The following is a 12,875-nucleotide window of genomic DNA, read 5'->3' as shown; positions in this document are numbered from 1 at the left end:
AGAAGAAGAAGAAGAATGCAGCCTTGTCTCACGCCCTTTGTGACCCTGAAACTATCGGTTAGTTCCCCATTTATTCTAACTCTGGCATAATTGTTATTGTACAGGCTTTTAATTAGCAGTATCAGATGATTGGGGACTCCCATTTCAGACAAAACCTGCCACATTTTACTCCACTTGACCAAATCGAAAGCTTTACTGTAATCTATGAAGCACAAATATATTGTGATGTTGAATTCTCTGGATTTTTCTACAATCTGTCGTACGTTTAAAATTTGTTCTCTAGTACCACGTCCGGGGACGAAACCTGCTTGTTTCTCCGCAATGTTAGGAGATATGTAGTGGAATGCAATTTTTAGATTCCCCATGTCTCTCATAACATCTTTATCAACGTCTGTTTTGCCTTGCAATTCTTAGAAAGCACAGATTAAAACGAAATTCTGAATTTGGTTTCGAAAATTAGTCAACGATTTTATACCATTTTAATTGTATCTGTGCCAGCAGAGAAAAACATGAATATAAAGAACGTAGGCTTTTTTGTCCATTCTGTATATTATATATTTCATAAAGTTTTTACTTACAGTTCATCCCAAACCCTTCTTTCAGTGCGTCATAGTTGATCGAATTCTCTCTAACGCATTAAGCTAGAAGCGACAGAAAAAAACGTAAGTCTGTGATTATTATACATAGAACTTAGAAAATTATGTATCGTTCACGGGTATTTGCATATTAAAGCGAATTCTACTTACGGATATATAATTGGTTGGAGTTTAGAATGCGCTAAATAGATATCCAATCAATGATGCGCATAAATATAATTTGACGCAGATGGTCTCAATAGTGACAGTACTATGATAATGTCAACTGATAAAATGATAATTGTCATTCCAGGTTAGTATTTTCAGACATTTTACAGTGAAAATTTAATTTTGTATTTATTGTCATAAAATTATTTTAAATATGCCGAGATATACCGAGAAAGAACAAAGCCTAATATTAAAATTATTAAATTATTTTCAATTAGAAGATATTCATATGTATTAAAACGGTTCTTTTTAGAACCACATTTTATTAAAATATAAGATATAATTGATACCAGCCACATATCCCCTGTAATCATTGATTTTAATGAATTAGGTTCTGAATCGGATTGTGGATTGTTTGAAATATAATATTCATTTTTGTTATTCATAAAAAAAGAAGGTAAACTTACATTCGGTATCTTGTTTTTAAACTAAACTCCATTAACACTATTTCATCTGCATACCGAAACTGGTAGATTAACTCAAAAATCAACTGCTTTACTATTTAAACTGTCCATTGTTTTTTTACCTAAACTTCATAACACTCTTTCATTTGCACACCCAATCTAGTAGTATAACTCACTATTTAAACTATTTTCACGATTTTATGATAAATCTTCACAAAATTAAACTAATGGCTGCCACAGAAAGTTTCCGAAAATTACTTATCCGAATATGACTGATTTCAATCGATGCTATTTTATCACAGGAATGTTTGCTTTGATGCCTTGCAATTGCCAGTAAATTTTTTTATCTCGCAGTCAACTCTTAAAAGATTCTATAGGAGGAAGCATTATTTTAAATAAACAAACATTCCAATTCCATAGTGTTTATAATAAATAATAATAAATCCATAAATAAATCTTAGCTAATTAAGCACTTTCTTTGGAATGTATAGAATAGCAATTATGACAAAATGCCGTTCCAATATAATGCGCAATAAAAAATTTTATACAGGACGGGACCTCTAATATGTAAAGTAAAAAAAAATTTGAATTCTCAAAGTTTTTACTTCACATTTTAAAAAAATAATCTTTTCACATTTAGCCGATTACAATCCTGCAACTGTCAGATTTAACTAAAATGTCATGCAATAATTCTCGACATTCTTAAAATCCTATATGACGTCAAAATTAGTGACGCACTGAAAGAAGGGTTTGGGACAGACTGTACCACTGGAAATTGCGTCTTTAAATCTTCGCGGAGAATAATTGTTGAATTGACGGCATAGTTTATAAAGTTGTTATTACATATTGTAGTATTGATTTATACAGTACGTAAATCTTTCAGCTGGACATAGGTGATATACATTGAGGTAATTGTTGCAATTGCGCTTTCTCAAACCCACTGCTGTCGTCAAGGCCACATGGGCGCAGACTTTTTAACATTTAATATTAATTTTAGTACATTGAGGGAGGTAATTGTGCTACGTAAATAATTTAAATGTATTGCAATGCAGTTAAAAACCTTTTAAAAATTTTGTTTCAGAATTCGCAGAAAAAGTGTTATATTCTAGAAGTAGATAAACACTATAGTTCGAACTGGAAATAATAAAAAGTGAGTCATCTTTAGTATTGGACTACAGCCTACCACAGCGGCAAAATTTAATTTATATACATTTCTTAAAATTTCTTTATTTTTGCTAGAGAGTTATATACGCCGCTTTGAACACGCCGCTATCAGACATTGAACTGAACTGTAAACTTGCTCCCTAAGCCTCTAAAATTACCGGTTCTTCGAAAATACGTAGCGAATTGTTGGAAATTTTCAAAACACATCTCTACAAAAGGTTCAATTTCTGTCTCGTTATCAGTTTAGGTTTCGTCACTGGCGTATCACATTGACAAACGGGAAAACTTTGTTAATTATTTTTAGAAGTGTGTTTCGTATAGCCAAACTATATATCGGATTGTTAAACTCCATTCGCTTAGCTCGGGCATATTTTGACAGATTCATTGTCGGAAACCTACAACACAATTCCTACTTTTCCAAAGTATCCTACTATTGCAGACTTTTTTCTTTAAAAAAAGAAGAATTATTCTAAATAGTGGAAGTGTATACTAAACTCATCAAATTTTGGGTAGTGTATATTTAAAAAATATATTTTAGTTGTTATAATTTAACATAACTATTTATTATATGGTGCAGATAAATAAATATTGATTGTCGGTAATTCTCAAAGTTCTATTTTATTTACTATTTAGTTTGTTTACTAATAATATTGGCTATGAGTACGTGTGCTTGGTTGTATAGTAATTTCCAGCCACGTTTAGTCTGTCAAAAAGTAACTAACTTCGCAAAAAAATAATTACTAAATTCACTAGACAGTTCGGACTGGGTATAAGCGAACCGAGTATAAGTGTGTTTATTTATAAATTATTTTGTATTTTACGGTAGACTTTAGAAGGTAAGTAGTGCTTATTTTTTTAAATTTATTTGTTCAGTACATACATGTTTATTTATAATATATGTATTAACTTTATATGTACAAAATTTAAAACGCGTATTGACTATATACATAAACATTATACTTATAGGAGATATATCTATACAGGGTAGAGGCGGTTCTAGAAATAAAACTTATTTACGACCAGTTAACATCATTTGGGTCTATTTTCCTCATTTTTTTTACCATATTTGATTTAGAATACTAATGCCAAATTAAATATTTTCTAAATTTAAACCTAGTCAACTAATTAATATTCAATTACTGATTTTGTTAAAATGTATTGCAGCATTTTAATCGGAGAATATCTTTAGAACATCTTCACATAATTTAGCTACATTCCTAGCTATAGATTTATTTTATGCAATATCAAAAATATTTATTTATATTCTTTTATTTTTAGTTTTAAAATATTAGTACAAATAGAAGTCACAGTTTATTTATGCCAAATAGGTAGACATAAACACATTTAATTGAATAAAGAACAACTATTTTACAGGTAGTTAATTTGTAATTTTAATTTTGCAACACTATTATTTTTTTCCAGGAATTCCATTTATTAAGTTATGGCCTCTAATAATATGGAAAGCAGTAACAACCGTGCTAGAACAATTTTAACTCCAGAGGTAAAAATTGTTGTGAATGTTCTACAAGGTGTTACGAAACGAGAAAAATTGAATGTTTCGGTTGCTGTTTCGTTTTACAGCATCTTAACGTAAGTATCTGAGAGCAGTATATATAAAATTCTAAAAGAAACCAAAGAAAGTGTTCAGGGAGAACACAAAGAAACAAGGGGGAGAAGACAAGCCAAAACCACTTTCTTAATATTTTCCATCTTAAAATTTATGGGTGTGCAATAGATGCTAAAATTCCAAATGAGTTCTAAAATCCTTCTATTCCTATTTACAGGATCTCGGTTGTAAGGTTTGATGAGATCCGAGCGCATTGCGAAAACCTCATCACCTACAAACACTTAGAGAATTAGAAAGTTTTAGCTAGTTCAGGAATTTTCAGTTCATTGCAGTTCAACTTCTCGTAAAATGTGGTGTGATTAATGACACCACTATCAGAAACACGGCCATTTGTACCTACACTGCAGTAACTAAACTCACAATTTGCATTTGTACTGACCATTGGAACTATGATATGAGTTTTATTGTAATTAAAATAGTAAGATCCACTGTTCTTGGAAGGAACAATCTTAATATGTTTTCCATCCATTGCGCCCAATCAGTAGCTAAACTGCCATATATTTTCAAAGCCAGATGCGATGTCCAACCACACCTTTGAGTTTTCTGGAAATCGAAAACAAAAAGATCAATGATTACCCAAACGTTGAGAGAGCATCTGCTACTGTATTTATTTATTTGATAAAAAGATAGAAACTAATTCTATGTAGATTTATTTAGAAACCAATTCTATGTAGAATGTTGAATTTATTTATCCTTTTTTGACTTTTATTAGCTTTAGAAGCATGATAACATTGCATCTAATTCAGGAGACGCCAGCTCATAATGCTGAAGGGAGAATAGCAACACTGAAGTGGATCAGGTCACGTGGCTCGAAAGATGGACAAAGCAGATACTGGAATGGAGACCAAGAGATGATGCCTACCGAAGCAGAGGTCGTCCACCAACACGTTGGACTGACGATATAAAACTTTGCTATAGGAAATGGATGCAATGGATCAAAATAGATAGAATATTATGAGGGAGATCTATTTTCAGCAGTGGACAAGCGAAAATTGAATGATGAATTCAGGAGACAATACAAGTAGCTTTGTTTGAACAAACTTATCATCAAACATCAGTACCAACAAATCGGGACAAGTAAATGTGGCTTAATGTGAACTGCAAGTTGACAGTTACAGGACAGAGAGAACTACAGTCCTTGACATCATCTGTGCGGGAAGCCTACCCACCTCATCAACAAACAATCTGGCCTTAGTTTAAACAATCACAACAAGTTTCGTACCAACTTTGTATGCAACTATGCTATCTGGAATACAAGCCATTCCATAGCCCGCACCGTACTATAGGAAGGCCAGTTACCACTTCTTCTTTGGTCGATTACGTCAACTCTTTCCGATGCAAATCCCTAATTGGAATTTTTCTAAAATGTAAGATTCTTTTATTTTTAAAGTAGTTTTTTATGTTCAATTTTTCTTAAAAGATAATGGAGGAATTCCGCTCAGTGGGTAAATACGCGCAATAAAATAACTTGTTACATATTATGATAAACTGTCAAGCTCATCTCTACTACGGGTTAAGAAACACGCAAGGATCTGCGTTTACTACTCCACGTAGTGTGGTCGCGCGATCTGTCGTTTTTATTTTTTATACCTCTGCGCGATCCACCGCACCAATCAGAGTATTCAGTCTGTAGCCCGAGATAAGAAAGCTATGACTCCAAAAACAATTTTTAGACGCCTGCCTATTTATAACAAATACATCTTCAGAGGCCATTTTATTAAAAATCTCCTACCTTTCTACATTTAACAATGATAATTATGTACTTACTTTTAAGTAGCTCTGCTTTAAAGCCAAGTAGATTGCATCGCAGGTTTGAGGAATTATTTGGCTCAACGCTGGTTTGGATATTATGATTGTGAATTCCACGTCCTTGAGGCTGCGTCTTGTTGAAAGATACCTGAGAGTTGCTGTGTCGTTCATGGTGTGTAATGGCTTTTCTCATGCAAGCGTCTTGTTTCATTATGTATGGTGTTGCCAACTCTAGCAATTGACAATAGGCAGTTCTTTCAGTAATGGTACGTGAGTATATTATTCTTTTCAGAAGCCACTCCCTTGACCATCTTGTTTTCCCCTTGTATCGTTATAGTTAAAAAATAAAAGAAAGCAGCTGTGTTTACTCCATAAGCAAAACAAATAAGGTCTCTCAAATAGATTCACTAATGAAACTTCACACAACTCAAAGACACTGGATTAGAACTGATGTAGAAAGCCGAAGCGAAAACAGGTAGTGTGTACAGGTACACTGTACAAAACGTACATTTTTTCGTACGTTTTGTATCACCGAAAAAACTTACAATAAATCGTAGTGTGAAAAACAGCATACACAGCAAACTGTTTAGAAAAAAATTTCACACTTATAAAGCTCTTTCTCTAGCGTGCCTTTTCAAATGTGATTTCAAAGTATTTGCTTGAATAAACTGCTTAAAACAGATTTCGCACTTGTATGGTTTTTCTGCAGTGTGTGTTTTCAAATGGTCTTTTAAAGTATTCGACCGAGCAAACATTGTAAAACAAATTTCGCACTTGTATGGTTTTTCTGCAGTGTGTGTTTTCAAATGGTCTTTTAAAGTATTTGATCGAGCAAACATCATAAAACAAATTTCACACTTGTAAGGTTTTTCTTTAGTGTGTGTTCTAAAATGTGATTTCAAATTACTTGCTGCAGTAAACTGTTTTAAACAAATTTCACACTTGTGAGGTTTTTCTCCAGTATGTGTTCCCACATGTAATTTTAACTGAATTGCTTGAGTAAATTGCTTAAAACAAATATCACACTTGTAAGGTTTTTCTCCAGTGTGAGTCATCAAATGTAACTTTAAAGTAAATGCCGCAGTAAAATGTTTAAAGCAAATATCACACTTGTGTGGCTTTTCTTTAGTGTGTGTTCTAAAATGTGATTTCAAGTTACCTGCGGCAGTAAACTGTTTCAAACAAATTTCACATTTGTGAGGATTGTCTTTAGTGTGTGTTCTCAAATGTGATTTCAAATAAATTGCTTGAGTAAATGGCTTAGAACAAATATCGCACTCGTAAGCCTTTTCTCCGGTGTGAGTCACCAAATGTGATTTCAAAGTCCACGCGGCAGTAAACTGTTTAAAGCAAATATCACACTTGTAAGGCTTTTCTCCAGTGTGTGTTCTCGAATGCATTTTTAGATGAAATCGCTGAGAAAATTGTTTTAAACAAATATCACACTCGTAAGGCTTTTCTCCAGTGTGAGTCATCAAATGTGATTTCAAATTACTGGCTTGAGTAAACCGCTTTAAACAAATTTCACATTTGTGTGGTTTTTCTTCAGCATGTACTCTCGAATGAATTTTCAGATTAAATCGCTGAGAAAATTGTTTTAAACAAATTCCACATGTGTAAATATCTTTCCCAGTTTGAACTGTCACATTATTATTTAATGTTTTCTCTTCATCGTATCGAACCAAATCTTCTTTACGAGATGAATGTTCAGGTGTTTTCATTCTGTTCTTATTGTGTAAACAACCTAAAATATAAACCAACTGTACAGATTTTACTGCAAAGAAAAACTTATACAGAAACTACAGAACAAGAATAAAAAGTAACAAAAGTTTATTTAGAAGAAATAAATGTAATAAAAGAACCAAAGGATAGTTCTCTTTTATACTATATACAGTGAACGGCTAAATTATGGAATATTATCATTATTTCGAGAACCGTCGAGTTTTGAGTGAAATCCCGAAACAGGTCGATTTTTGTTATAAAATAACCATCTTCTAACGTACATGGAGTAGGGATAATGACACCGGTGTAGGTGTAGTGACGTAATCGTTAATTTTTTTAAATAGAAATCGGTATAATGCGATACATATATATATATATATATATATATATATATATATATATATATATATATATATATATATATATATATATTTAATATATCATTCTTCTACCGCTATATCGATGACTGTATTTGTGCTATACCAACAAATAAAATAACCGAAATTTTAGATATTTTCTAACAGCTACCATCCAAAACTAAATTTTACTATAGAAATTGAACAAAATAATAAAATAAATTTTCTGGATATCACCTTACATCGCATAAACAATACAGTAAAAACCATGTGGTTTACAAAAGAAACATGGTCTTCACGATATCTTAACTACAATTCTCATCATCCATTTTCCCATAAGAAGTCTGTAATTATAAGTCTTGCAGATAAATCTATACAACTAACAGATCCAAAATACAGACCAACTGCAATAAAAAAAGAAAATGATGCCCTTCTAAAGAATGCATATCCCGAACATCTAATCGAAACTATTTTCAAATCAAGACTTAATAAATTTTATAACAACAAACCCAACAGCATCAAAACTAATTACACAACTCTTCCATATATAAAAGGTTTATCCGAACAATTAACAAATCTTTTAGCCAAACATAATATACCTAACAGTGGCCCACAAAGGCAAAAACCTTTTAAATAAATATTTCACAAAACTAACAAACTCCAAAACTTATAATATCACATGTTGTTTACGAGATATCATGTATTACCTGTGAAGAAGGGGACAAGGAAGGAGCCTCCACGAGATCGGTAGTGCCACATCAACTACAAAGTAAGCACTATTGACGGCGTCCCCTGGAAACGTCTATTAGTAGACGGCTAATCCTTCCAACACCGGACCAAACCAAAACAGATGGCAAACATCAAGCCACAACGGTTCTTCTCAGAGCCAACACTGACAGTAGCGAGCATAAATATCGAGGGCATCACTACAGCCAAACAAGACCTATTATCAGAATTCTGCAAGAACACGAAATGTGAGGTATTGTGCATCCAGGAAACACACAGAGACCTAACTGCAGCGAGACCGAAAGTCTCCGAAATTAAACTGATTGCGGAGATACCACACAATAAGCATGGGAGCGCGGTATTTGTGAGAACTCAAACCATAGTCTCATCTGTGGGAACAACAAATGTACGCGGTATAGAGATAATAACCACTGAGATAAGAAAATGCACAATAACCTCGGTATACAAGCCACCAAACCAGCCTTTTATATTTTCACCCCCCACTAACTCCCAATCACAACCCAATCAGCTTATACTGGGAGACTTTAATAACAGTCACAGTTTACTCTGGGGCTATGCAGATTCGGACGCAAATGGAGACGCAGTAGAAGCATGGGCCGAAACGAGTGGCCTCACGTTAATCCATGATCCTAAACTTCCACCATCTTTTCAGAGTAAAGTCTGGAAAAGAGGATATAAGCCGGATATCTGTTTTTCAAGTACAACCTAAAAGACCGATGAACCAAAGTAGTATATGGCCCCATACCAAAAACTCAGCATAGACCAATTGGTATAAATATCTTTCCAATTGCCAGACCACAAACTATTCCATTCAGAAGGAGATTTAACTTCAAAAAGGCAAACTGGCAAAAGTATGCAGACATGCTAGATTCTGAGTTGTCTTGAACCAAAAGTAAAGAACTATGAAAAATTTGTAGAGGTACTCAAAAATGTGTCTAGAAAAGCTATCCCCAGAGGATGTAGACAACAATATGTTCCCGGGATGTCCAGCGAGTCCAAAGAACTAATGAGAACATACGAAACCCTCTATTCCACTGACCCTTTTAGCCAAGAAACGGTTGACTGCGGAGCAGTACTACTCCAACAGCTAAGTCAAGCCAGACAGGAAAAGTGGATTGATACCCTGGAAAAAATGGACATGACACATAGTAGCAAAATAGCATGGAACCTTGTAAAAAAACTTAGCGGTGATCCAAAAGAACATAAACCATCTTGCAAGGTTACAGCAAACCAAGTCGCTGCTCAACTCCTTATGAATGGAAGAACTACGAACCGATATAAGAGCCCAAACACTAGAAGAAGATTGGATTCGGAGACAAACCACCTAGGTACTCCTTTTACACTAAAAGAACTCCACGACGTTATGAACAGGTTAAAAAACGGGAAAGCTGCAGGTGTGGATGATATATGCAGTGAACAAATAAAGCATCTAGGCCAAGGAGCAAAAAACTGGATCTTGCAATTTTATAACACGTGCTGCAAAACCTCCGAAATTCCAAAATCATGGAGGAAATCTAAAGTAATAGCCTTGTTAAAACCAGGAAAGGACCCAGAAAACCCCAGTAGCTACAGACCTATCTCGCTGTTGTGTCACTTTTTTAAACTATACGAGAGACTCATACTCGCCAGAATAGAAAAAAATGTCGACAAGCACCTCATCCCACAACAAGGAGGATTCAGACCCGGCAAATCTTGCACCGGTCAAGTCCTCGCACTAACAGAACACATTGAAGAGAGCTTTGAAGAAAAACTTATAACAGGGGCTGCTTTCGTAGATTTGACAGCAGCCTATGACACAGTAAGGCACAAAACATTGCTCCACAAATTATACGACACTCAATGACCACCATCTGGGTAAGGTCGTATATTCCTTACTGCAAAACAGACGGTTTTTCGTTATGCTGGAGGGTATAGTAAGTAGGTGGAGAGTTCAAAAAAATGGCCTTCCACAGGGAAGTGTTTTAGCACCAATGCTCTTCAATATATACACAAACGACCAACCTACGCCGACCGAAACCAAGCACTTATCTATGCTGACGATCTTGCAATATGTGCTCAAGGAAATAGTTTTAAAGAAGTGGAGAAGAAACTCGAAACTGCCTTAAAAGCAATGACAGCGTACTACCTGCAGAATTCCCTGAGACCCAATCGCTCTAAAACCCAAGTCTGCGCTTTCCACCTTCGCGCAAAGGAAGCCAAACGAAAACTCCAAATTGTGTGGAATGGTAATACATTAGAACACACAAACCATCCTATATATCTTGGAGTAACTCTGGACGGGTCAATCACCTACAGACAACATTGCATAAAAACGAAAGGGAAAGTAACAACTAGGAACAGGGAACAGCATACTCAGAAAGCTAACGGGAAGTAAATGGGGCGCACGTCCTGGCGTTTTAAGAACAACGGCACAGGTACTGTGTTTCTCAACTGCTGAATATGCGTGCCCCGCTTGGGGCAGATCTGCCCACACCAAACAAGTTGATACTGCGCTAAATGAGACATGCAGGATAGTAACGGGGTGCACGAAACCAACGCCACTCTCAAATCTATATAAAGCAGCGGGTTTTGCAGAACCCTCAACACGCAGAGACGTTGCAGAGCACATAGAGAACATTAAACAGATCGCGGACGAGCGGCATGCCCTATACAAAGCTCGAACACCACGAAAGCGACTAAAATCTAGGAAAAGCTTCCTTGGAATGCAGTGCAGGATGAACCGCCTGAGTATTTTCCTCTTCCCCAGGTTCAATGGACCGGCCAGTCCCTAGACTTTAAAACGCGGAAAACTATGAATCGGATAAGAACGGGGGCCGCTCCAGTAAAATCAAACATGGCAAAATGGGGAAAAATCGACCCAGATGATGTGAACTGTGACTGTGGAGAAACACAGAATATGGAACATCTTCTTACATGCAGAAACTGTCCTCATCGATGTACCCTCGAAGATTTGTGGCTCGCCAACAAAGATGGAACCGACGTGGCCCGAAATTTTATGAATGACATGTCCGGACACGATAAAGTAAATGTAAGTAACTGTGAAGGTGTCTATATCGATCAAACTAGTCAACTGCTTCAATCCAGAATTCGCTCTGACAAATATGACAAGAACAACGTCACTGCGCTCACAAAACATGAAAGTGAGAAGAAGCATAAATTTGATTTTGAAAACATCAAAGTTTTAAACACAGAACAAAACAAAAAGAAGAGGGGGATATACGAATCAATAGAAATAAAAAGAAATACCAACGCAATAAATGACAAAAAAGATACACAAAATCTAAATAAAATATATTTCTATCTGATTTAAATAATAATAGATATACCACCATAAAAAGCTCTTAAAGTCATAACATATCTCCATTTTACCTTTTTCGAAAACATCAATGATACGCTCATATAAAAATAATTATATACTAATGACAGTAAAGAAGAGTATATTTCTGTACCTACCTACCCAATGGGTGGACGTTAGGTATACAAAATGTCAAAACTGACCATAATTTGTTGTTTCATAATTTTTTTGTACAGAAAACGTAAAAAAGATCTTACTAACGAATGTGATAAAGCTTGTAAAACGCTTAAAAAAGATACTCCAACAAAAACTGCTGCTGAATAGAAATTTGATTCAAAATATTATGAAATTGTAAAGAGAATAGTAAAAACGGCAATTTGTATGAATAATACAAAGCTTCGCGCTAGTCTACAGTACCGCTTACTAAATCCTTTTTTGCATATTTTTTGGGGTCCCAAAATTGACATTCTTAGTAAAATTCAACTTGTTCGTGTAATTTTTAGAGGTTTAGTGTCATTTTAGTCTCTGACGATTAGAGTTTTAATGGAAGACATAAAATATTTTTAAGTATAATCCAGCATCTAAATCAGGACTATACGGGCTAAGGGAGTAAACCCCAACAGAAAATCCTAGTACTCCTGGTAAGTGGTTGGAAAAATGAAGACGACGTAGCAAACGAACAAGGACTTTAAATATAACCACATGGAATGTCCAATGGTGGGGTCAACAAGATCACGAGGAGCATGGAAAATGGTAAAAAAACCTGACAACAGACAGAAAAAAAAACGAGTAGAATAGATTTAATCGAAGAAAAATCTTGGATTGAACATTACTACTTCTAACTGGAACAAGACCGCAATTCACCAACACCATCACAAGAAGATATGAAGTGGAATACGATGAAAGAACAGTACAGGAAGTCGAAGATATAATAAGAAGATCCTGTATAGTAGCATATTTTCTCTGAAGCAGGTTATTGAGAAAAAATTAGCCGACAGCCTTTCAACC

At 34.9% G+C, this 12,875-nt stretch overlaps 1 protein-coding gene across 2 annotated transcripts in view; it reads right to left on the bottom strand.

Moving 5' to 3' along the window:
• The window catches only part of LOC140443813 (radial spoke head protein 9 homolog), a 65,354-nt gene that overhangs the window by 27,188 nt on the left and 25,291 nt on the right, over positions 1-12,875 (bottom strand). The window contains exon 3 of one of the 2 annotated variants that reach the window (XM_072535269.1): positions 5,766-7,491. The exons of the other annotated variant lie outside the window; for it this stretch is intronic. Coding sequence (XP_072391370.1) covers positions 6,353-7,491 — 1,139 coding nt within the window. The 3' untranslated portion in view covers positions 5,766-6,352. The remainder of the gene's footprint in view (positions 1-5,765; positions 7,492-12,875) is intronic. 2 annotated transcript variants of the gene reach the window in all.

The sequence above is a fragment of the Diabrotica undecimpunctata genome, chromosome 6 (genome assembly GCF_040954645.1).
Source record: "Diabrotica undecimpunctata isolate CICGRU chromosome 6, icDiaUnde3, whole genome shotgun sequence".
Lineage (NCBI taxonomy): Eukaryota > Metazoa > Arthropoda > Insecta > Coleoptera > Chrysomelidae > Diabrotica > Diabrotica undecimpunctata.
The sequence above is the reverse complement of the archived record's forward strand: the minus strand, read 5'-3'. Positions and strand labels throughout refer to the sequence as shown.